Genomic DNA, 27,608 nt, shown 5'->3' on the forward strand with positions numbered 1-27,608 from the left:
TTATTTAACATACATCTCAACGTTAGTGTCGATTCGAGAAACAGCAGCCCAGTGCTGCTGATGACCAGGGGGCACATGTAAAGACCAGGAGGGTCGTACTTCGAGTATCACCGGCCTAAAGTAAGGTGAAGACCATTCCCCCCCTAACCACCCCCCCCCCCCTCCGAAAAAGCGGCAGAAGGAAAGTCGACTAGTCCATCTCTTACCCTTCTCTCCTTTCTTCGCTGACTGAAGCAGCCAGGCAAATATATTTAACCGATGTAACTGGTAAATATTCAAGAAAGAGTTTCATTTATGCGGGACTGAATTACGTAAGAAAACCCACATTTACCTGCCAAACAATTCGGTTTGTGGCATATGGCTATAAATGGTCGATGTATTTCTTAGGCCACGCGACCATAAATCACGAGCTCGCTGCCAGTTTCAGCAGAGCGTTTTCCAATGCAATAGCACTGTGCAGGAAACATTCAGGTCAAAACAATCGTTTTTTTTTTTTTTTTTAACTTTAGAGCAGTTGTAGGCATCAGCAACTATGGCTTCCAAGCAGCTAAACGTACAAACGTGCACAAATACCCAAGTAGGAGTATTTTGAAGCTCTGATCAGGGTAGGGCAAGTTTTAGTCTTATCCCCACTGACTGGTCGCCAGAGCAATTTTAGCATTTCACACAACAAACCCAACAAATGAAGTAAAGCCAGCAGCTCGCGCCAATGACAGGTGAGCATTGTGCAAACACTCGTGACAAGACAACTAAGAGAACTAATGGACTACCGCGGTAAAAGTAACGCATCAACCAAGACAGTGGAGAAGGTTTACAAACTTACTGGAAGTCGAAAATTGCGATTATGATGTTTTAGTGAACTACTTTCTTACGTCAGAATATTTATTAAATGACCATCAGGAGCTTCCTTCATACCCTGTAACCAACAAGGGGTTTAACGAATCCGACTGCACCAGTAGTGATTTAACTTATCGATTTAGGTCATTCCCCACTAAAACACCTGCTTCACCTCCCTACCCAAGCAAGGACTGAAGACAGGCAACATACCCATACGAAGAACTGCAGGGCCGAAAGACTGCACCCGCCAGCATGCAGGGGGAGGAAGAGGATGCTATAGACAGCACGCACACCCATGGAGGCTGCTGGAGAACAAGCAGAGGGTAGCCTCGACTCTACCAGCTGGGCTCAGATGGTTACCGTGGAAACCCTCAATATATGCCGTGAATGGACAAGCCCCGCACCCCAATGAATGCACCAGACCTCCTCAACCGTGCTCATATGAAGAGACTGGACGGCCGGAGGGATTCAATGGCTGGGGAATGGCTTCTAACGGGGGCAATGTGGGGAGGGGGCACTACATTGTCTGCACTGAAGAACAGACATTCAACAAAATCTCCTATTACTTTATAATGGCCCACATTCCTTTCCTGGCTGATGACTGGAGACAGCCCACGTCTCCACGACATTAAAACAACAGTTAGACTTCATGCTGGAAAATTTGGGTCATGATATGACGACACCATTAGAGTGGTGGTACTTCTACTTACTAGAAAGCCACAAACGCAGTAACCTGGTAATTTGGAGATCTTTGGAGATCGGATTCCGGATCTTCACAAACCCCAGAATCAAGAGGCTTAATTAAAAGATTTACCACAAAAGACACTATACTAAATTCTCCGCTTTTACCCAAGTTTTAAGTTGTTAATTGGAAAATGCTTTTCCAAAAATCACGAGGACCTACACAGCAAACTTTATCTATTTCTTCGTTTCATAAGTATTTTTATTTATGGTAAAAGTAGAAGAGAGAAAGTATTGGAGAGTGCAATCCAAACTTTCAACATGAGATCCAGAAGAAATACAATCCTTACAAAGACGTAGTACAGTTATTTTGTTGTTGTATTGCAATTGGATTGTAGTGTCTTGAGAAAAATAGAATAAAGGATAGAGGAAAGTGAAGCGTGAGGAAGGAATCGGAGACAGAGGGTAAGATGAAGAAAGAGGGAAGATAAAAAGGAGAAAAAGTGGGAGGGAGGGGCAGGATAGATAGGAGGAAGTGAATTCTGACAACACAGTGATACAAGTGGCTCAACACTACCAAAGTCAAGTGGCAGCCTCCACGGAGGCCGCACAACACCTCTACACCTGAAAGAGGAATTAGCCTGGTTTGGACAGAGCGTAATTTCACCCAAAAGGACATCTTTTACCAAAGTGAAGGTAACACAAGGATAACCCAATCGGAGTTTCTAGATGAAAGACTTGAAATCTAAGGAGACAGATGGGTAAGTCTGCTTGGATTGATGCAATTGTTGGTGCACGGGTTACCCATAGATGTTCAGATTTTCAACCAGGTCCAATGGGCAACGTTCTTCATTACTTTGTAGGTGACAAGTCAAGTCACAAAGAGAATTTTGGATTTGGGATGAGTGATGTGTTCAGATCTCAGTCCTTTGAAGCAGCATGGAGGATGCTAGTTGCACAGTAAAGGTGGCATTGAAAATTCTAGTGAGCAGGGTGCTTCTTTGATGTTTGAAAGGGTCAGGCTTTTAACGGCGATTCTAAAGAATGTGCCAGGGAAAGGCCGTTTTTGATTCTGCATAGGAGTGTTAGCTGGTAACTTGCAATCTGTGTCTTCTTAGCAAAATGGGCTTTGAAGGCGAAGTCATGGTTCATGCTGAACCACTGATTTTAGACATGTGGTTGAGCTGCTGAGTTAAGCGGTCTAGCTTTAGGTTAAAATAGCCAATCATGGGGCTGAGCCTGTCTGGGGCTGTGGGCAAGAGGGCTGAACTCCTTTTTGGTTGTACTAACCTTGAGATAGCACTTAATATTCATGTTTGCTGAGGTTATTTTTTTTAATGTGAATTATGGCCTTGATTGTGAAGACTTTCAGGTCACCATACTGGTGAATCTATAATCCATAACAAGTAAAGAAGACTCCAAGGCTGAATATACAGGGAACATTTTATGACCATCCCAAAATAGTAGTAGCCATTGAAATCTAGAAGTGCCGATGCAGATGATATGGTGCAGAACGAGGGCCAGCGAAGTGAAGCATTAATGAATTCTAAGTGTGTCAACTGGATGCTATTTAGAGCTTGGCAATCAAGAATGTCAAAAGCAGCCAAGAGGCCACGTATGACCAGGAGACCAGAGCAGGGAAAGAGGAATGGAACACAAGGTTAGGTGGGGAGGTCGCTGCATCATTCGGACAGTATTCGTCTCAGTGCTGCAGGATGGGCTAAAGCCAAATGTTTGTTTCCGCAGTTAAGTTTTGTATGATCTTTAAAAGAACAATAGCTCTAGGTTTTTGTGGTAGGGTAGGCTGGCTTTAGCTGGAAATGCTCTCCGACTTTGAGTGTAATTGGGGACATCATGTTCTGCAAGGAACGTTGCGCAGATGGAAATGTCCCATGCATGGTAAAAGAGTGTGTACACCTGCGTGAGTGCATGTGAAACTGGTACCCCAATTTTGTTTGGCTCCGTTACCACGCTAAATTATTGTGGGCTTTAAGGTCTGTCCCTCTTAATGTGAGGCCCAGAAACTGTTTGGTGACCAGGAGGGGTACACAAAGTGCACCGGGTAAGTCACAAAGCAGTCAGGACACAATACAGAATTCTGCGACTCATTAGTGTCAAGGAGAGTCACTGACCACTCTAAACGTAAGTTCCACTGTTCTGTGAGCCACAGACCATCCAGTGACATTCCGTTTGCATTTCGAGCACGTATCTGTAGTGTGTGTAGCACATGAACAGTTGTAGGACTGTGTGACAAGAGCAAGAACTGTCACAAGTGGATCCATTTTGGATGTCCCCTCGGTTTAACGTAGCAGAAGATGAAGGTTGGATACAGCTTCCCCAGGCAGTTGGATTGATTTGACTGTGTTCCTGTGGCTGGACGGAGGAGATCCAGACATGCAAGTCTGGAGCTGCCCTTAGAGGTTCAATGAAAGCCTTGCTAGCAAACTGCTGATTATTTCTTCCTGACACAGCCATTTGGTAAATGGTAGATTTAGTAGGTGGGATTCAAACTCGGAGAGGCGACTGCAGTTTCTGTTGTTCAATAGTTGGAATATTCAAACAGGGTCTTGGTCGGTCCTTTATTACTGCTTCAACGAAGGTTAAGGACAACCAGGTGCAGAGATCTTACAATTCATTGTGCTTATGTTTTGGATGGGCCTGCTTGGAGCCAGCATATTTGCTACATGCTACGAGAGTAATCACATTGCACAAAGGCTGTATCTGAGGAACAGCCAGAGTGGCATTTAAAAGAGAACCACAACAAACTGATCCTGAAACCTTAGGCAGTGAATCCACATCCCCCGGCTGTAAAAGGTGGATAACATTGGGATTCAACCCAACAGAGGTAAGGGGACATCAAATAAAATGTGCACTTTCTGCAGGAGCTGCCGATGGCTAGACCTCAGATGCCTGCCGGCTGAGAGAAGGAAGGAGTGTGCCTGGTTCTCCAGGAGGGACTGTCCATGAGATAAGCCCAGCATATTCCTGGTGTGAGAAACAACCAGGAGAAACTATGGGTGCAAAGCCAGGTGCAACCCATGTGTGAAGGTGCCTCCAGGTCTACAAGTGGATACTGCTGTGAATTGCACCAAGACCCTAAACTGCAAAGCATGGCAGTGTTTTCGGAGCCCTGCCGTATGCCCATAAACTGGTACTGTACGTCAGGATGTGGGATTCCTCGTCACAGCCGCTGCAGAGGCCCTGATCGGGCAGATACTGTTACTGTCAAAGATGCCCATCCTTGACAACAGGCCCAGAGGCTACATCTGCTCGCTGAGGCGTCCCATCTGCATCCAGTCTGGAAGGCCGCTATGGCCAAAGAAGAATGAGCTGTGTCAGCCTGAAGCTCTGATTCCATCCTGCTGCCAAGTTCAGAGCGGGACTGCTGAACACATCCTTCCCACACCACCAGAGCTGCACCTGCCGGAGCACAGGTACCAGCAGGGCTTCACAGCTAAATGACAGAATGAGGAGATAAGTTCATTCTCCAGAATTTATCTAAGACCTCTACAGAGTGAACTTGAATGGGTGAAAATGAGCTAAACTGCTGTGCACGTCTAAACACTAGAGTTGTTTTGAGTGAAAAACGTATGTGACTGATATATGCCTAGACTCATGCTATACCACAGGGGTTACCGAGGTTAAGCAGCACTGTTCACAGGGAGGAGGGGTACAGAAGCTTTGACCGTGTTAACAAATGATGCAAGTGCTTCTCTGATAAGGAATTATAGGATGCTAATGTCATTGATTGTGGTTTGTTTGAGAACATACGAATGTCTGAGTTCTACCACTATCAGCATCTCAAAGGCGAATCCCTTTGCGATGGGACGTGGCACACATAGGAGGGTAGCACGGTGATGGTCTAGTTGATGCTTTCATATGTTTCCTACTTTTGTTTAGGTATTCTACCAAGAACTCATTAATGGCATGAGTTTGTTTCAGTTTGGTACATCAAGGGATTAGTGCAGCGTACAACCACTTTGCATCTTTGAAGGCTTCCATAACGGTGGATATGTAGTAGGTTATTTTTGCTACAAAGACAAGGTTATAAAGTGTGGCATGGAGACATCAGAGTTCTAGCAGGATGTCCTGCGACTGTTTTATGCCATGTACTTTCTGGTTTGAGATGGGGCGTATTGCAGTTACCAACTTCCTGATTTTCAAGATAGCAGAAGGTTTCTATTTGGCAAATCAAAGTTTCAGAGGAATAGTGCATCATGGGAAACAGTTGGCTGAATAGACCAGCGGCCATTTTCTACCCCTGGTTTCAAAGTCGCAGAGATCATTTTATTCCATACACATCATGAAAACAGAGGAGATGCTGAAGAGAAGAATTCCTCTTAGAAGGTTATAATAAGCTCTGCAATTTAAAGGGTATCACAAAATGGTGGACATTGAGGGATTTAAGAGAACCTGCTGAGGTAGCAGAGATGTCAACTAATATTTAGAGCACACAGGACTGAATCCATGACCTTTGGGACAGAGCGGCACAATACAAGATAGGGGAGGTCACCATATATTAAGATGTAGAGGTTCCTAAAGAAAGTGAAAGGGTATTTCGGATCTCTCAGGAGGATGGGAGAGGAGAAGGGGAAGGGGTAGATTGAAGGTGGCATAAGTATGCACTGGAGCGGATTTATCCCACACGTTTTTAGTATTCGAATAAATATAGGAGAACCCTCACTTGGAGTGCCAGGTGTCTTAATTTTTTTTTTATTTTTTTTTTAATAGGACATCTCCAAAAAGGACAAACAGATCATCAGCTCAGAGGCTAGAAGTCAGGGTGAAGCAAGGAGTGCATTCAACACCCTTTAAAGGACCTGTGTGGACCGTAAGTGTGTATTGTCTGAAAAAGTGGGGAAAAGGGTGGTGCAGTACAGACAACACATGGCTTTTTAATAACAATGTGGAAAAGAAAAAGATTTGCTGTAGACGTCAAGAAAACACTGGGGAGGAGGTGGGCTTCACAGGTAACAGATCAAAGCCCTACAATGGGGCCCACAGTGCACCGTTGAATCCGCACTAAAGTCAGAATGGAGTTACGAAGCACAGCACTTCCATGGATCTGGCCATTCATCATGGACAAGAGCAAACTGATTAGAACCTGCTCCACCATAGATCCCATCATATGCATAATTCTAGAACATGTCTCATAAAAAGAACACAAAAAAAATGTCTCAACTGCTTTTCAATGTCTATTGGCACAGACAATGACACATGTAAATGAATTCACATAAGCAGAATAGAGATTCATCCGTAGTGCCATAACAAGATCTCAGATTGGGTTGTGTGAATGTTCTCCAAGACTTTGCTTTTTCTGCTCACTTTATTCCCATTGTTGGACCTAGCTCTGGAAACAGATAGTCATTCAAGTGGCCAAAGGAACCATGGATGGGAAAGCATCAGATTCCAGGAAGTACTGCTCTGGGAGCAAAGGAGCACAGCTTTGATGTAGCTGAAGAGGACAGCGTTAACAGAAACCTTTATTTAAATCCCTTTCTTCATGGACTTCTTTCTACCTGCTTTCACACAGGCTATATGTGGGCGATGGACCCATTGGACTATAAAAAAATTCAAAAGGCAAAAACATAAGCACAATCAGAAAACATCCCTAATTACAAGTACTAGTCTTTGTATAAAAAAAAGTGGATCAAGGTCTTTTTGGAGCATCTACTTGGACATATGTTTGACAAGGTGTGCAGCAGTGTATGCATAAGCCTTGCTATATGTACTCTCTAAGCCATATACCGCAGTACTGCACTTCCTGAACCTGGGCAGAATAAAGGAACCACTGGGCCTGATGTTTGGGCAGGAGTTCCTCGAGATTACCTGGTTCCCTCTCCATGAATGCTCAAACAGCCAGGCCAAAAAACCTTAAAATTCATCCTGGCTGCACCTCTCTGGTGTTAACATGCTGCTTGTATTCTTGCAAAAACAACAGTTGTTGGACAGAATGCAGAACAAAGTCATACATTCACCCCAGTACAAGGATCTGGGCCTAAATCCATCGTTTTTTTGCTCACCATGCCATTCCAGTTTGAACCCAGCCATATGCAAATCAGTCTTAACTCTGTGCCTCATGGGAACAGTCCAGCCCGAACTGCCAAGCCAGGTCCTCCCTGGACTGGAAACAAGCATCCTTGGACCGGTTTCGGGGTTTCACCCCTCTTCAGCCAGGATAGCCTGATTCCAGTGGCTTGGAGAGCACGGGACTCACGTCTGAGTATACCCGTCCCATTCGGGGTGACAAATGCAAAAACAACAGTTGATGGATAGAACGCAGAACAATGTCATACATTCACCGCAGTACAGAGATCTGGGCCTAAATCCATCGTTTTTTTGCTCACCATGCCATTCCATTTTGAACCCAGCCATATGAAAATCAGTCTTGACCCTGTGCCTCATGGGAACAGTTTCCAGTCCAGGGAGGACCTGGCTTGGCAGTTCGGGCTGGGACGGGTATGCTCAGACGTGAGTCCCGTGCTCTCCATGTCACTGGAATCAAGCTATCCTGGCTGAAGAGGGGTGAAACCCCGAAACCGGTCCTAGGATGCTTGGTTCCAGTCCAGGGAGGACCTGGCTTGCCAGTTCGGGCTGGACTGTTCCCATGAGGCACAGGGTCAAGACTGATTTGCATATGGCTGGGTTCAAACTGGAATGGCGAGCATAAAAACGATGGATTTAGGCCCAGATCTCTGTACTGGGGTGAATGTATGACATTGTTCTGCATTCTGTCCATCAACTGTTGTTTTTGTGCTTGTTTTCTAGCAGCAGTTCCCTCCAACTTCATGGGTTCACACCCACTGCAGGCAAGCAATAAAATATGATGGGCACCCAATATACAAGAAATGTAACTAACACCTTAAAGCATCATTGCACAAAACAGAGGAGAAAAAGTGATAATACTCTTTGCCAGCAAAGGCTTCAGATTTTAGCAGTTAACCACTTGAACGGTATGCGTTTGCAATTGAGGCAAAACAGAGGGCAGGAAGGGTTATTGGCAGTCATTATCCAAGTATTTCCAACCCCTCATTCTACTGAATCTCAACACTACAAAAAGAATTTTTTTTGTCCACTGCGTCTTTGAGGGGTAGACTCAGTAGACTGTCCCAAGCGTGAGTGAGAGAAGGGGCCAATCGGCATAGTAAATTTTGATGTAAACACTTGAAGCAGGAGGAAAAAATAGGACAGCCTCATCTGCCAACTGCATGTTTGGGTCTTCCCAACTCTATGACAGGAAATCTAAAGTTAGTTGGTTGAAGCAAGCTGGGCTGTACTGGATCAGCCAATGTGTCCATACAGAGGAGGAGAAATCCCAACAGTTGAGGCACAAGGAAAACAATTATGAAGCAAACAGTATTAAATCTCGGGATTCTGGGACTCTTTTCATCATAATAGAAGGAGGATACCTGCCATGAGCAAAGGTTCCTGGGCCACTACAGCAGCACCTTTTCAGCTACAGCTCAAATGTGCAACAAGAAGACTGCTCCAAAACGCTGCTTTTTCCACTGGTGCAATGACCATCTGAGCAAAACATGCAAGCTGACCGCCTAGCTTCAAAGTCAAACTAATGGCAGTTTCAGAAAACGCCCTACTGGTTTTCCAACCATGAGCTAATAGCAGCAATTCAAGTTACACCCCCAAACCACTGAAACCCACTCCCGACCCTGCAAATCACGCTTGTAAGGTGAAAATATAGAATCTTGATTTCTGCCCTACCGAAGCAGTCTATCGCTTTACTCACTGGAAACACATCTGCCATCAACATTCACGACTCAAGGCTAGACACGAAGGCTCTTTTCACTACAAATTATGTACTGGGGATGCTATATTGATTATATATTTAGCATATGGGCTGGCAATAATGCACAGCTAGAGACATTTACTCAACACTTGAATGACAACACACAATTTACACATCAGGTGAACAACAAAAAGATTGAATTCTTAGATGTGGTACTGTACACGGATGGCAAGAAAATCTGTTCACGTCTGTTAGGAAACCCACAGCTTGTAACTCTATCTTACATGCTACAAGTTCACACCCTAACACACAGATTAATGCGATTCCTCTGGGAAAAATGACACAATTGAGATACAACTGTGGTGATGACAAGATCTTTCTGCAGGAATTGAAATTACTTGTAGATTGCTTTATGCAGAGGGGATATTCTGACAAATCCTTGTTCCAAACTAGGAGCAAAATTATAACCAAACAATGACATAATCTCTTGAGAGACAAAAGAATAAATAAACAAACAAAACACTGATCACTAGCTAGAGGACATATAGCCATGACATTATCAAGGTGCTTAACAGACACCGACATCTTTTAACACTAGATCCTGTACTGTTCAAATTCATTGCACAAAAACCCAATATGTACATAGTACTGGCATCACTCTGCATAATATTCTATGCCCCAGTTCCATCCCTCCCATTACGCAACCACATGGGAGAAAATGGCTAGCCAAAAGACCTAAAGGTTTCTATATTTGCAAGCAATGCAATGTCTGCCAATTTGCCACTGACAAAACCAAGAGTTTCCAATATAATACACCTAGCAGACATATACAACAATTCATAAATTGCAACACCAAATTAGTGGTTTACTGTATTATATGCCAATGCGGCCTCATTTATGTAAGCAGTACTACACACTACAACCTAGCTCACTCTACTCCAGAACTTATTAACATCAAGTTCAATGGAATAGCTCATGCTAAATGCAGTCCGAGAGGCGGTGATAGGACACTTACACTTAGAAGACTGGAGACCAAGTGGATAACCAAACTATAGGCAGTCGATCAGGGCCTGAATGTGGACAGGGAACTGCATGTGTTCCCCGCTGATTTACAATGTTCTGTGAATTCTGTGAACTATATGCTTTGTTCTTCTAGATAAGTCTGTATAATTTATTTTGCATATTTAGATCTTGTTACGATGCACACTTTCACAGATGGACTTCCCAACTTGCAGTCGGCAGCTTTATTTTTTATATTAACCATGTTTGTTTATCTTTTAGGAGTACATTTACCTTGTAAACTTATGACGGGACCTACAGACATATATGTAGTTACTTTATGTTGCTACATCAAATCTGATAGACTTATGTTTTTACTTGACCCACACTAACAATCAGCCTTAACAAACATGAAGATGTACAGATGTGAACCTGAACAGATCTTGTCTTCTCTTTCCATTCTCTACTCTCCCACTTCCAACCAACTGAATACTTCCAATGATAGCTTGGTATTTCTTCCACTTTTCTCTTGCATCTTATAGATGTTTGACTTATCATCGCACACTAAAATTGCATCGCAATCTCTTGTAATATATAGACTACTTTAGTACAACCTATGAGCATTTTTTCTACCACATTATGGATGGCACCCTAGCGGTGCTGGGACCGGCTGCCAGTGCTGCGGCGGTCCTGCACCGGCAATTAGGATGCCACAGCCATGGTGGCATCCCGCATATATTGCATTGTGGCGGGCGGTGCTGTAAGCAGCACCCGCTACAATGCTATATATGCATGTTGTGCATTGGCATGCACAACGTGACAGGCACCGCGCGGTGCCTGCCACCTTATGCATGCCAATGTCAGGGGTACAATCCCAAGTGCAGCCCTCCAGCCCCCTGGGGGCTCGCAACGGGCCCCCAAAGAGAACTCCGCATGCCTTTCCATGGCGGAGTCTCCACCATGGAAAGGCATTGAAAATGCCAGATACTAATATGGATGGCGGTGCCTTGCAGGCCGGTGACGATCCGCACGCCATCCTAATAGAACCCTAAGGCTGCAACTCTTAATATGTTTTCTTGGACTATGTTCAGCAGAGTGACTCTTCACTTGGATAAACCTCCAATTTTTAAGTGGCGATTCTCATTTTACTATTATGGAACATGCCGAATGGAGCCACTCCTTGCATCTCAGATACCACCACAAATTATTTATAAAAGTTTTTTTTAAAACATTACAATAGGACATAACATAAAGACGCTTATCTTCACACTCTAATAAGGCCGCCATCCTAACTACGTTCTTAGGGACTCTGCTTCTTGTAGTCCCTTTGCCCTTTCAAATATGTCTACGTACATCTTGGTCCATCAAATAAAAGGCGTACAAACAGCGGCTCTGCTCTCACAATAGACGGGAACAGAATCACACGTAGGTAAGTGCTCTGCAATGGAAACTTTGTTTTGGTAACGGGTTACTGCACATTTTTGGGCATCTTCTGAGTCATATGTTCTTTAGAAAACAGATACTACTTAATCTAATCTTTGTTTGGGAACCCGTGTTTTCTAAGGAGCACTGCAAAACATGACAGTTTCCTGTTTTGTAACCACTAATGGTGAGCATATGCAGTTCTAATATATCCTTTTTCTCAACGGAGGACGTACCTTCAGATGTGGGACACGATACTGGAGTTTATATATAATTTTTTTCCCTACTTACCACAGGCAAGATTGTGCTGGTACACTAATATTTATTCATATGCTACCCATGTACCTTCTTACATGTATGAGGTTTTTCACATATGGACTGTCAAACTTGTTTTTCTAGAGACATTACAGATTGGAGCTTATTATGGACTCCTGCCTTTGACGAGTTACATAGATCGCTCACTTTTTGATCTCTCTAGATTTAGGTAAGACCCATGTGAAAAGACTTTTTCTAATTGGCTGCTTCCTTAAACTTCTATCACGTTCCACACAGATATTCCCATTCACACTTATTTTTCTTTATGTTTTATTTTCTAGTCGACCTATCTCCTTTTTATTACGCTTCAGTGACAGCCTTATAGGGTCTTTAAACTTTCTAATCACCCTTTTGAGAAGCTCTTTTTCTTTCTTTTATACATTTCAGTGTCAGCACTTTTTGAATTTTTTTAAACCTTTTATCACATTGTTGGGAAGCTCTTCTACATTACAGCAGCATGCCCCCTTCTTATCTCATAACTATGTACACATTTCTCTCATAACAGGTATTTATTTATTTAGGTCATTTATAGAGGGCTTGAATCACCCCAGTTGGGGTATCTCCGCGCTGTGGACGTATAGAGGTAGTGACTAGGAACTAGAAAAGTGATGTTTTGAGTTTTTTCCTAAAGGTCAAGTAGTTAGTGCAGTGACGGATGTCCAAAAGTAGTTGGTTACAGAATTGAGGGGCTAGGAAGGAGAATGCTTTGCCTCCTAGTCTGGTTTGTTTTATGCGTGGGACGGTGAGAGGACCCTTCCCTTTTGAGCGAAGGGTACGCGAGGGTGTGTCTCTGACCAGTTTGTCTGCCAGATAAGTTGGTCCCATCTGGTTTAGGCCTTTGAACACCATACAGCAAATTTTCAATTGAATTCTTTTACATATGGGTAACCAGTGTAGTTTGTGGAAAAGGGGGAGTTTGGTGGGGTGCACTGGTTACTAGGCGGGCTGCTGTGTTCTGGACCTCTTGTAGAGTGCTCAGGGAGGTTTCCTTGGCAGAGATCAGCAGGGCATTGCTGAAATCTAGTCGACTGAGTACCAGAGCGTGTACCAGGGTTTTACGTGTGGAAGAGGGGAGGAAGTGGAAGACTTTGCGGAGCAGGCTGAGTGCATGGAAGCATGCCCGTTTGGCTGCGATTATATGCTCTTCTAGGTTGAGTTTACTATCTATTAGGACCCCCAGGTTCTTAACCACAGACTTTGGGGATGGTGCAGGGCCCAGTTCCTCTGGCCACCAGCTGGGTGACCAGCTAGTTACTGCGTCTTTGAATAGCATTATTTCTGTTTTTTCTGCGTTTAACTGCAGGAAGTTGTTACTCATCCATGATGTTATAGTTTTCATGCCCTCTGCAAAAATGCTTTCGGTATTAGTGGTGTTTTTGTCGAAGGAAAGGAGGAGTGGAGTGTCATCCGCGTAGGAAATGGGGGTAAACCCGATGTTTCTTAGGAGTGCTGCAAGTCGGGCAACATATACGTTGAATAGTAAGGGGCTGAGGCAGGAACCCTGAGGTACGCCCTTGGATACCAAGGTGGTCCTAGATTTAAAGGGACCAAGGTCTACCGTTTGGGTTCTCCCCTTAAGAAAGTCCGTCAGCCAGTCTAGTGCAGTCTCCTGAATGCCTATGGTTGGTAATCTTTCCAGCAGAATCTGGTGTGAGATGGTGTTGAATGCTGCGGACAGGTCGAGCAGTATGAAGATTACTGCTCGGCCAGCGTCCGTATGGATTCAGATGTCATCTATGACATTGACCAGGGCCGATTCCATGCTATACCCTGGACGGAATCCCGACTGTGAATGATCAAGGCAATCGGAGGATTCAATGAATATGGATAGGTGTGTATGTGTTTTTCCAACAATTTGTTATGGAGAGGAAGTAGTGAGGTGGGTCGGTAGTTAGAAATCACGTCAGGGGGCAGTTTGGTGCTTTTCCTGATGGGCTTAATCTGGGCGGCTTTCCACTCTGTGGGAAGCTTGCCTTCTTTGATTGAGCTGTTTAAGATAGAACAAAGAGGTGCTGCCAGCTCCACTGCGAGACTTCTGGAGATTTTAGCTGGTATTAGGTCTTTGGGGGATCCAGATTTGGAAGATTTTAATAGGGATTCTGACTTGGATGGTGAGCAGAGGGAATTCTTTCAAGGTAAGAGAGCTAGGTGGGGCCAAGGTGGGGGGGGGGGGGGGGGGGGGGGGGGTTCTGCAATCGAGTTTTGGCACGTACTTGTGTTGGAGGAGGAGGAGGTTATCTTATTGTAGATGTTATCAATCTTTTGTGAGAGGTAACCGGCAATACTATCGCAAAGTAACTGGGTTGGCACGTCTTCCGGGTTGCAAGCTTTGGGATTGATGAGGGTGTGGAGTACTTGAAAGAGGACTTTAGGGGTGTTTTCCGTTTGTACAAGTTGGTTGGCTATATAATTTTTCCGGGCGATTTTTATGTTTTTATGATAAGAGTCTAAGGCAGTTTTATACTTTCCTTTGTCAAGGGGTGCTTGGGTTCGGCACCATTGATGCTCAATCTTTTTACAATTACTTTTTTCTGTCCGAAGGGCTGAAGAGTACCAAGGTAGTTTGTCCTACAAGTATTTGAGACTGGTGATTAATAACTACTTACAGATACCGTTTGCACAGACTAGTGACTGACTTCTTTTAACTATTTGAGCAGCCCACCACGGACGATTTCATGTAAGTTTGTACTCTTAGCAACAGACCAATAATATTCTTTTTAATTTCCTTTACTTATTGGAATACTTTATTTTCCAATCTGCATTCTTTTACCAGTGCCATGTGTTGCGACATTACAAGGTGTGAATATACCAATTTAGAGGTGCTGCTTTAGATACTCACCAACTGAGTCAACACCTTGGATTAATGACCTTCGTTTCTATACTTTTGAGGTTTGTCTTATTGAATAACTTTAAATTATTTTAAGACCTCATTTTCACAGCAGTTCACAATACTTGTTCATGGTGTAACTTCACTGGTTCTATACCCTAATAATAGTGTCTGGTTCACGGCGTTATATCACCGATTCTATAAGTTGGATAGCTTTCGATTTTCCTAAAGACCACTATTCAAATTCTCCTTTTTATTTACACTATCGGAAGTCACGTTGAGGATTACACTACAACATCTTCACATTTCCTCCCTCCCTTCCTTTTTTTACTACACTGGTAGCGGATCCTCTCGCTAATATTATGTTGAACTGGTAATCGGATTACGTGACTCTTTCATCGTCTAGCTTGTTCCTTTTTCTTCATTCCATTTTTTTAGTTTATACTCTTCTCCTTTTTCCAAAAAGTAAATTATTCAAATTTGAAATTTATTTTTGTAACATTTCACATTCTTGAAAAAGTCACTGTGTGACGAAACACGTGTTGGCTGTTTTTGAAGAAAATAAATTTATGAACTTTTGAATGTATTAAAGACCAGAAGTTCCCATGCAGACAATCAATTATACTTTGTTTTGGGAAAAACAAGTCCTTAAAGTTTGGACCGCATACTAATTTATAACAATGTTGGAGTGCTTGTTTTTTTTGGCAATGACATGTGTATACATTCTGTTTCTTAGGATCCAGTGTGTAAGTCAACCCTTGGATAGTAGGGTGTGTGTGTAAACGGATAGCATCATATCTCAGTACAAAAAGTAACTTTTTGCTATACTATATCCACGACATATATGAAGTGCGAATGGCTAACCCCTATAACCCCCGTATGGCAGTGGTTACTGAAAACACAGAAGCTCCAGGAATGGCTAGAAGCCACCAAAGCCTACGACACCACTTTTGACAAATGAAGAGCAGACATAATAAAGGGTACATTAGGCAGAAAGAACAAAATCGGCCTGACCAATTTGTTACTACTCTGTGCCAGAAGCTGTATCCCTATCGGACATGTTGTTTCTACTTCACGTTTCCTCTGATTTTACCATGGATGCAACAGCCTAGACCTGAAAATTATAGACCTTGAATCTAGTTCACTTCATCTTTAGACAAAGGTATATCAAGTGCATTTAACTTTTCAAAATATCATGGCATTTCACGTACAATACGAATGCAGAGAAAAGTCAGCCCCTGAAGAACATTTACTTCACTCACAAAATAGAAGCATAAACTCTTTATAAAACACATTGCCCCTGAAGGGTCAACACACACACATACATATATATATGGAAAAGAATATACAACAGAGACACACAAATCAGTGAGCACCGAACAGTCAATTAATACAGGTTACCTTTGTCAGCTCGCCTCCAGCTAGTAATACTTTAAGATAAAGCCTTTCCTTACCACCAATATATGGTCATGTCACCCACATTAAGTTGCATAGAAAACATTGTACTGCATCTCAATTGCGTATCATCAGTCCTAGAGCTTGAAAGCATACTCCGCCTTGTCAGAAGCAAGCAGTGTGTGTGGTCTTCCTTAGGTAAGGGCCCCAAAAGGCTACTCACTCAAACCCTTGCCCACAAAACCTCTCACAAGGGCTTGCTATTGGGTAGCTTTTAATCTGCTTTGCAAAAACAAGTCTGCATGCTAACCTTTTCTCGAAAAGGTAGGGAAAAAAATCCCTCATCTGGAGAGGATGCTGCAGTCTCTGCTGGAGGTTTTCTCGACATCTGGAGCCATATCGCTCTCCTGACTTTCTGGAACTGGTTTGTGTCAAAACTAAACCTCTACTCTTCCACAAAAACCACCCTTTACATTTAACCAGAGGATTTAACAGGAGGTCAGGGGGGTGGGGATGGGGATGGGGGCGGGAAGTTTTTTTTCCATCCATTCCTGGTTCTCAGGTTAAATCACAGACCACATAAATTGGTTCCAGTGAAATGTAAGCAAGTTTTTAACCAAATTTCCTGAAAATCTTGTATGCCCTCCTAGACCTGTGCTTGAATTCCCTGCATTTGCAGTGGACATTGTACACCAAAGCGGTTATAAATAACTAAATAAAATGCAATTGTGTTTTTTGCTCCCTGCCACCTGCTTCACAGCATAACTGCCTCCAGTCTGACCCAGGAATACATGGACAGCTTAAACCCAGATAGGCCTTTACAATAACGAGGAAACATTACAAGATAAAACACAGAAACTACATGTAGTGACTAGAAGAGAAGCAGTTTTAAAAATAAAATAAAACCAGTGATCTTGAAAGAATTCAATTGGCACAGTTGTGTCCACTCAAAGATTTATCCCAATTGAATCTTTGGTTGAATTAAGCAAGTCTCTTGTAAATGAATCTACATGGCAACATGAGGAGCTGTGAGTGAGCAGAACTGAATAGGATGTTGGAGCACAAGACATCCTCTGCCAAGAATGGAAAAAGGAAGAGATATATATTTAGTGGTGAAGATGTCCAGCTTAATGGGCACCTTAATACAAAGTGAACATGCTAGACAGCAGATCATGGACACCCTTGTGTAGACTTGTGAATGAGCACAGAAAACTAGTGCAGACCTTGTGACTGGCATCTGACAGTACAAATCCGCTATTTCAGGTCACAACAACTCCAGTTAAAGGGTCTGCTTACCATGCCATAATCAACCCCATTGGTGATCGTGTGGCGTCGGTGATCTGCACGATCCCTTGGATGCCGCTGAGATTCCCTCATCCCGGCACCTGTGCTATCACTCTGAGACCGCACCATGGCATTTGCATCCACACCTGCATGAGCGAAGAAAAAGTTAACAAAGTATTAACAAACCAACACAATAGGTGCTTGCAAGCAATATCTACACTAACTACAAACAATTGACAGAGGCAACCCAGTGCCTGTGTTTCTACCTCACTCAGTCTTACTTTACAGATGACATTGTCAAAAATGTGCTCTCAGTTATTTATATTGTTTAATTTTTGAAAGACAACTTTCAACCCAAGTGACCTTTGATTTGCGATTTCACTATCCATTTTTGTTGGCTGAATACCCAGATTCAACGTATTTTTTTCCACTGATTTCTCGGGTTGTTTCCAAGTGGAACCAGGTTTTCATTACTTATATCCAGAACGTTTGTGGTCATCCTACATCTTACAAAGCTCAAGATTGCAGCGGCATATTTTTTTAAATAGGGATATATAACGCGGGGGAGATTCTGTAAGGTTTTCAGAGGCCAGAATCTATAGTATAGCTTTTTTGAAATGCAAATACCTCTGACACCATGAATCACAATTTCTACTTTTCTCAGCAAGCCTATTTATTGACTGCGAGTTGTATTTCATTTATGACAATCTGAGTTACTTTGAAACAGGGAGAACACTTCTTCATTGTGACAAATACATGTCCTTTACATTTAACATTAAACAAACTTTACTTTTTTTTCCACAGTAACTTAATGACAACTCGACGAACATAAGCTATATTTTTTTAAATGGCTTTTATAAGTGATTCAGAAGCACCAGGATATTGGGGTGGCATCCCCAATTGGGTTTATGTAATTGAACAAATTACGCAAGGGTAAAAGCCATGTTCAACAAGGAGAATACTGAGCAATTGCCCTAATGTGTGCACACAAGGTGCTTATCAGAAAGAAGAAACACAAAACGCTATAGCTGGAAACAGAAAATAATGTCAGAAGTCATTTGTAAATTAGTTCAGAATCATTAGAGTCCACCTCTCTGTTACTCCATGAGGTTTTAAAGTCACAAGACCAGCAGCAGTGCTTAAAAGCAGGGTAGTAAAAGGTTGTGATTCCAACACGTTATTCTGTCATACTCAAACAGGTTCAAGAATACAAACAGTGTATTTCAGGGATGTGACAACTACCACAGGGAAGATCTCAGACATGAGGTGATGAGGTCTTGCAACCCAGTAACAAGCTGGAATACTCACCATGTATTACAGATGTCGGAAAAAACGGCTAGTGAGAGTTTGGGACAGAGTTACAAAATTTAAGTAAAGACTGCATGCATACACGGCAGACCTCCCCAAAAAAATGTGGTTTTAAGATACGTTGGTGGTTCACCCGAATAGTTTCTCCTGCCCTCCCACATGAAGGCAGACCTGCAGCAGAGGTTGTGTACGTTCCATAAGGCAACAAAGATGATCGCGTATGTGCGCATAAGGGTATTTGCTGTCAAAGTCAATATTCAAGATTTTTAATAAGATCCTGCCAATGAGATATGTTCAACAGAATAGGCAGAGTACGAAATTACATATACCTCTGAGCCAACCAACAAAGGCTCTTCATGGAATACAGTCTGGCCCGTTGCATTTAAATGTTCTAAAAATGTTGACTCTGCTAAACTCATCTTACGCTCCGTTTTTGCCTGTGTATGTTGCAAAAAGGATTAGAGGGGATATAGGTAAGTCAAGCTCAGGGCTGCTTCCAAACCTTCCCATCCCTACCTCTGTAGAACCAAGTCACATCAGAGAGGTGATGAGACACGTTTCCGACTCGATCACTCTCATTTGTATTTTAATCATCTGACAGCAGGAGGAAGGCTTACTACTGGTACAGTTTTTGTTTTTATTAGGAGGGTAAAATTGGCAATGATGTAAAATTCATCTCAATCTTTACACCCGATGCTACTGCTATACATATAAATTCTTCATTTTGCCCCAGTTGCTCTTTATTCTTTTACACACAACACTATACACATTCAACTTCGCAGGGTATCATGAGCCCAAGACAGATGGGTTTCCAGGAAACGGCGCGGTACCAAGGCTGCTCCACCTATACTAATGGTATGGAACAGTTCCCAGGTCTTAAAAGTAGACCCCTGCCTGGGTTACGTCTCTCGTTCCCCAACCAGCCAACACAAACTCTTCATGTGATAAACACGTCACAAATACAGTAAAAAGAAAACAAGTAGACAAGACAAATTCATCTATAAATTCACTTCATAGCGATTCAAGGCTCCGACGTATACGTTTTCTAGCTTCAAAAGCGGTTTCTGTATTTCATATTTTATATAGCTTTGTTATTATAGTAAGCCATTCTTAAAACTGAGAGGTGTGTGGTTATTTCCAGTGAAATGTAATCAACGATATTGCAGCTAGTATGGAAACAGACCAAGCGTTTGATGCTCTGGGGATAATTGCCCGTGTAATATGAATACTCGGGAGATTCCAACATTGGATCATGTGTGATTTTAAACTCATAATTTGGATTCTATTTGAGAAAATTCCTCCTAAAATGGAATAGCATTGGACAAAGTGAGACAAAATTCAGCCAATTCGCTTCATACTTTGTGGTCTATCTGAAACAATCCAGCTTTATTCTGTTATCGATGGTGTGCAAAAATACATGGGTTCATAGGGGCTATTAGGCATAACATTTCATTTGTCTAAAATCTGTGCACAAAGAGCATTAAAGATTAACTGCTTGATATATCTTTGTCCAGGCTTCATGAGTTAAAATAACTTGTCCCATTTCTGAGCTATCATAGGAAATTGGTCAATAAGCTTATTTTGTGATTGTATAATAAAACTCAATTTACCCATGCCCAACTGATTGATTGTTTCTACTTAGGTAATATTCCAAGTCTCCTGCCGCATGGATAAAATTGTCTGTATATTGGATACAGGAACTTATTTTTGTACACATCCACCAAAGCCCTCTTTCCCGATTTGGAAAGCACCCTTCAATTGAGCCACCGCTTCTATCCCTTGTCAGCAGTGAGATCAATTATCTTAACCATGCCATGGTTCCTCCAGATTTTTAGGTCTGTGTCTGAAAGTAGCCTCTGACCCTTTGCCAATGAGAACTCCTATAATCTGGACATAGGAATGACAAGCAAGACGGAAACATTTTCAAAGAATTGCTCTTTTTTATAGGAGTGCCGTACATATTTTTGGGGGGTGGATTTAGACAGTTTTAAGATATAATCCCCTCAAATATCTTGCAGCACATCCAATAGCAAATAATTGTCAGCACAATTTTGAAGCATTTTAAAACTTCTATATCTAAAAATAAAACTATAGGATATAAAAAAAATAATATAATTTTGAATCTGATAGCGATAACCCCTTCCTGTTTCTGTGGATATAATACTCCTAGCTGTGACCTAGAGGCATTGTTATCTCACATGAAATGTTGAATGCATAGTTTCATTTGTTAAAAAAACCATCATCATACAACATACACCGAGCTTGTGGCTGTGGAATCCAGTCACCCTCAAGGACTGTTGTCCAGCTCCAAGCACAGACCAGGAAAAAAAAAACAGACCTCTTAATAAAAAGAGTTCCCATGTTCCTTGGAATCACCCTCCTGCATTCAAGTAGGAAGGAGAAACACTACCAGATGGGTAGAAGGGCTGGGTTGGCCTAAAAATGCTCAGAAGAACCTCAGAACCAACTGGGCTGGATCCCTCATAGTATCGTAGTAGTCAGCATGAGGCTCTAAACACAACTCTAAATTGCCCGGCCCACCCCTATATACAGATTACTGCCTCCCTCTCATTGAATTGTCTCAACTCACCCTCCCTCCTCTTTGGGCTTTTCAAAATAAAACCTCTCCCTTTTATGGATCTGCTTGTTACCTGAAAGCTACACCCAAGTACCACAACTGTGTGTATGAATTCCACTTTTGTGTTAAAAGGGTGATGCAAAGTTACTTACCCTAAAATAAAGGAAAAGGAGACATCTCACAGGAGCAGCCAACAGGTACACAGATTATTTACTGTCTTGGGTTTCTCATCATAAGTGCTCACTCTTCTGAAAAGAAGATGGGAGGCTCTACTTAATGTTAGTGTGAAACTGTAAACACTAACAGTGTTGTTTAGCGCAATGTGTAGGGGCCTATATCAAAGGGCCCAGATTTTACGTTTGTTAGCTAGAGGACCCACACTTACGGTCTTAGATCTTCATCTATTTTAGAACAATAACTTTGGTACTGGATTAAAATGTGTTGCAGGCGCAATCCTTAGCTTTATTCTACTAAGGCTCCCGGGACCTATTAAAGAACATATGGTAGTTAACACCTTATTTAAGTGGAGAGTGACGATTCACCCTCCTTCTGTGCTGCTAACATCTTCAGGATCTAATTTCTGAAATGGGTTGTCTCCAGAATCACTGACCTGAAACTCATTCAATACAGACCTGTTCAGCTGTGACATGAATCATTCCAAGTGGAACCTTTGTGTTTTATTGAAACATTCCAAAGGAAAAGATTTAAAAAAAAATGAAAAAGTATTGTTATGTACCCTAATGGACACCAATCTAAGCCTAGGTAGCTACACGGCGGTTTACCAACATTTGTCCTACCTTGCTCTGCATTACGGTTCTAGCACTGACCTTTTACCCAGTTATGTGCGGAATAAATGTCGATGGGTTTCCTCCAAACTAGCCTCATTTATTATGCATGAGGATTCTTAGAAAAGTCCCTGCATGTGACATACATAACAGGATTAACATACTCTGTATAAAAGTCATGAGCATCTTCATCCTAGGACAAAAGAACTACTTTGCATTATTGCAGGTATTGATTTAGGCTTATTTACATAATCGTACTCACAACATATTGATCATGTAAGGAACACCAAGGCTACCCTTATGGTATAAAAGAACCATACCAACACTAGATAGGCAGAGGAGAATCTTTCGAGCTGACACAAGACGCCTAGGTCCAGCATGCAGTGGTCTGACATCTCTTGCGGGGTGTCAAACACAAGACCAAGATGGTGTCCTTCGTTCTCTCCCAACAGGTAATGGGGTTGGCTCATTCCTAGGGGATTCTTGACTTTACACACAAATTCATGCTCGGTACACTTAGGTAGGGTTTGCATCGTAGGATTACGCTTGATTACAATCATGTATCTATATGCCTACATATATTCACTGTTTTAGCACCATACTAGAATTCTACCTTTTATTTACTCAGTCGGTGCTTGTAATCTTATACATTTGTTTCGGTCTAATGATTGTCACAGCAAACATGTGTTATACTAGAATGACGCTGGTTCAATAACAAGTTTATTAATCACTCATGAGCGGGACCACGTCCACGCAACACTCAAGTGTTGTAGGAGAAGGTACTCTGGATTCACAAACCATCGTCTTTTTTTACAGTTTTGTTGCAATGTAAGCATGTGGACAGAAATGGCAAGAACAAGTTTAGAAATAACTAACAAACAGCAAACAAGGGCAGATGGATGACTACGGTGTCAGCAAATAGGGAGGGGGAGCAGGCATGCTTATGGCAGCAGTAAATAGTCAACAGATAACATCTAAGACCAGGTGCACCGGCAGCTACAAACCCCCAGCACGTACATTGCTTAGCCATGTCAGGAGGTCAACTAAAATAGATGACACAAGCAGAGTGAGAAGGCGAACAGCAGAAGACGAAAGAATTATGAAGGAAACCAAATGGACACCACAGCCAAAATGGCTGTTGCCTATACTAATGAAAATAGTACACGTTTCCACAGACGACCCTTTTAGCATAAGCTAAGACATTTTCTTATTTCTTCAAAGGGGTACGATACACATCATGAATGTCAATTAACATCATTTTACCAATTTCTTGGTCCATTGCCAAATGGGCATTTGTATTTTGGACATTCGTTTTAGACGGTACACAAGTAGTACAAGTGGAAGTACAAAGGGAATAGAGCATTGGCCCACATTGAATACATAAACAACAAAAGAAGAGAATCGTAATAATTATGAATAAGGCAGACAATACTTTCAGACCCTATACAGAAAATATGCTCCAGAACCATCCAGTCCAAGTCCATGTTCCTGAGTCTTGATGTATCTCAGTGGCTTTTTTATGCATTTTGGAAATGGCATCATAAACAGAAGGGGCGTGGTCAGGAATGAACACGCAACAGCTACTCCCGATAATGCAACATGCTCAGCTAACATTACATCTAGAACCATTCTATTTTGCAGTCACAATTCTCGTAATTTGGAGTTCTTCTGTATTATTTCCAAAAGCCATTGCTGTTTGATTAGTCACAGCTTCTACTACACGGGTCAAGCGTCTAATTTTCCTACTGTTCAAAGCCGCACCAACAAAGAAAGAGAGTCCCAAATTAAAATCAACATATTGCTGTAATGCAGTGTCAGTTTGATCCACTTCATCATTATTTATAGTTCTTTTGAATCGGATCAAGGAAATGTCATTAAACAATTTTTGATCTTTATGATAAGATGCAGGTGCTAAGAACACAGGAGGAAGCAAGAAGGCCACATAGCATATTCCAGACCATCCAATCGGTTGATGGTAGTAACCTTTACTTCCACAAATGAAATAAGTGTTATGTGAGGATAGAAAACTGCTATTGTTCGTTCCAGTGATATTCAATACTGTAGTACAGTCACTTTTTCCCCACTGGGATACTGCCAAAACTGCTCACACAAAGATTTGCTCGGGCTCTAGTAACGACGATAACAGGAGGCCCGTTACCCTTGGCCGTTCGAGTGTTGGGGAAAACATAGCTTGTGGAGGAATCTCCTTTGCGATACTCCTCCATTTCCCATACAGTTCCTTTGGCTTGTGGGTCCCCTTCCTCATCGGGGTAACAAACCTTATTTAATCGTGCATTAAGTCCTCCTTCATCAGCTAGAGCAATATTACTGATTTCAGAGGCCTACAACAGTGCGAACCAGGCTCTACAGGAGCCGTTATGCGAGAATGGCAAGGGAATGAAAGGCGTTCCTCCCATCTTCTGATGGGCTGGCATCATTCCACATACCCAGCAGTTGGTAGTGTTAGTAGCATTATAGGAGTATGATGCAACATTTGTATGAAAGCGTTATTGAGATATGACATTCGGTGCTTCTTTTCATGATAGGGAAGAGTGAAGTAATAATGTTCTGTGGGGACAGGAGTAGTAGCAGACAGTAAGTTTCGAGCCGGAGTTACTTCCTCCACAACCCACATTATCACAGCAATGATGACAGCAGTCAAAGTTAGTCCAGTGATGAACATTGTGCATTTGCTACAGACTTTTGCAGCATTCAATTTCTTTTCCTCAGGCATGTTCATCTCGTCGGCAAACAACAGAACAGATGGAGCCCTAAGGTCCTGGGCAGGCATTGGTTTCTTCACTAACATTGAGACGAGTAGTCACTAAAAGATTACCCCCCTTTGTAGTCAGTCTTAAACCACCCAGGAGAGTGGCTCAAACAGACTCTTTCTGTGATGAAGTGTATTTCTTATTGGATCGAAGCAGATATCTAGATGCATCAGGGATCGTGTGGTCCGGGAAGACTTCTTCAGGCCCTTCAGGTGTCGCTACTAGTCCTCTCTCAGTGACCAGGATGTCGCGGTGATGTTTCAATGCAGCAGAGCTCACGACGGTATGCAGAACCTTTCAGCAGTGGCTGGCATGGACCCAGTTCTTCCTGTTGGTCACACGCACTGCAGTTCTGGTAGCAAGGAGGACCTGCTCTAGGCCACGCCACCGAGGTACCAAAGAATTTTGTCAGTTGAAACGATTTAGTAAGCACGAAATCACCAGATCGTGGCCTTCACCCTGCGACCTGTCTGGAAGGGCTTCCCGTACCTACTGATAAATAAAAGACAAACTGTCAGTTAACTGGGACAAATAGTCACTCATCAACATGTGGGGAACATCATGTATAGGAATGGCGTATGGCCAGATCGTGTATGTGGTATTGATCTGATAGAAAGCAAGGCTAGGGGCACTGCATCAGGCCATTTCAAAGTTGTGGAAGCCTGTATTTTAGCCAATTTCAGTTTCAGGGTGGAGTTATAACACTCCACCCAGCCTGCTGATTGTGGGTGAAAAGCGGCATGAAATTTCTGCTTAATCCCCAACCCTTTCATGACATATTCTACAACTTGAAAAGAAATGAGGTCCGTTATCATTCCATAGGACCCGACAAATGCCAAATCGAGGGAAGAACTCCTTTAGAAGACCTTTCGCTGTCGTGAGAGCTGTATTATCCTTCGTAACATACGCCTCCACCCATTTACTGAAGGCACAAACCACGACTAGGACATATTTTAGATTATTACAGCGCTCAAACTGAATGTAATCCATTTGCAGGACCTCAAAAGGTGCAGTTGGTGTTGCAAACCCTCCTGTTGGAGTTCGCGGTCCCTTTCCAGGATTATACTGGAGACAGACCAGACATGACTGGACTATCTTTTTAGCAGAGCCAGCAATATCAGGATGATCCCAAACTTGCATAAGTTGTTTTGCCATTGAGGATGCACCAACATGTGCCGGCCCATGTGAATCAATGGGTATAAGTATGCTGTGGGTAACTTCCATTTGGTCATATCTTTATTCCTCCAGCAGCCCTCATCATCCAGTGTTCCCTCCATAGACCATTGGTCTAGTTCGTCAACGAAGGCAGATTGTTGCATGTGCAGCACTTCCTGCCTGGCATCATGCCAACGTTCAGCTTGTGACTTCACCACATACATAGATGTGGTACTTTGCTGCATTGCAGTCTCACGGGCTGAGTGATCCGCAAAGGCGTTACCTGCTCCTATTTTTATCAGTCACTTTCTTGTGTGCACTACACTTAACAATTTCCACTTTCTTAGGATAGGTTAGGGCAGTAAGAAGATTATGCACTAATTATCTATGCACTATCTGTGTCCCATGTGAGGTGAGGAAGCCCCTTTCTTTCCACAAGCGACCAGAATTGTGTGCCACCCCGAGAGCGTACTGGCTGTCAGTAATAAAAATGTTAACAAGTAATTCTGAAGTAAGCTCACATGCTCTCGTCAGTACAATCAGTTCGGCAGCTTGGGCCGACTTCTGTGGGATGCGAGCTGTCTCAACTACTGTCTGAAGTGTCATGATAGCATAGGAGCAGATGTAGTGCCATAAGGTAATTTTAAACATGATCAATCAACCCATAACTCCCCATGAACACTAGAGAGAGGTGTATCTTGTAGGTCAACGCGACCCTTTGTTTGCTCTTCAGTGAGGAATATACAATCAAGTAACTCTTGCAAACGAGACTGAGTAGATGGAAATGGTAATAGTGTAGCAAGGTTTAATGTCAAACATCTTTTCAATGTGATATGCGGGGCCAAAAGTGTCAATTCATATCCTGTCAAACGAGCACTAGTCAAATGCTATGTTTTCGTTTGATTTAGCAAAGCAACTGAATAGGGTACTAACACAAGCAGTTTGTGTGACAAAACTATTCCTTCACTCTGGCGTATAGATACAACCGTTGCTGCCACTGCTCGGAAACATCCAGGCAGCGCGCAAACGACTAGATCAAGGACAGCTGAAAAATATGCGCATAGGCGTGGTTTATCACCGTGTGTCTGTGTTAAAACCGAGAAGGCACAACCTTCCCTTTCATGGACAGAGTGTGAAAGCCTTAGTACAGTCTGGAGTACCAAATACTGGTGCAGAGCAAAGAGCTTGGCGTAACTGTTGGAAGACATTCTGACATTCAGTAGTCCATGGGAGACATCGGAGTGTCTTTAGTCAAAAGGGCCAACAAAGGTTTAATAATGTGCGAAAAACTGGGGATCCACTGCCTACAAAAAGAAGTGAGGCCAATCAGTGCACAGACATCCTTCTGAGTGCGGGGCATAGGAGTATCTAAAATGGTCTCAATGCAGTCTGGTTTGAGTGCATGTCCCTCCTTAGACAGGCGGTGACCTAAATAGGTAACCTGCTGTCTACAATATTGCAATTTCTTTCGCGAGACTTTGTGATTATAGGAGGCAAGAAAGGATAA

General features: G+C 42.6%; 1 protein-coding gene across 1 annotated transcript in view; it reads right to left on the reverse strand.

The window, feature by feature from the left end:
* SAPCD2 (suppressor APC domain containing 2) overlaps window positions 1-27,608 on the reverse strand; it is a 93,143-nt gene that overhangs the window by 39,678 nt on the left and 25,857 nt on the right. The window contains exon 2 of the mRNA XM_085611208.1: window positions 17,517-17,650. Coding sequence (XP_085467334.1) covers window positions 17,517-17,650 — 134 coding nt within the window. The remainder of the gene's footprint in view (window positions 1-17,516; window positions 17,651-27,608) is intronic.

The sequence above is a fragment of the Triturus cristatus genome, chromosome 1_2 (genome assembly GCF_964204655.1).
Source record: "Triturus cristatus chromosome 1_2, aTriCri1.1, whole genome shotgun sequence".
Lineage (NCBI taxonomy): Eukaryota > Metazoa > Chordata > Amphibia > Caudata > Salamandridae > Triturus > Triturus cristatus.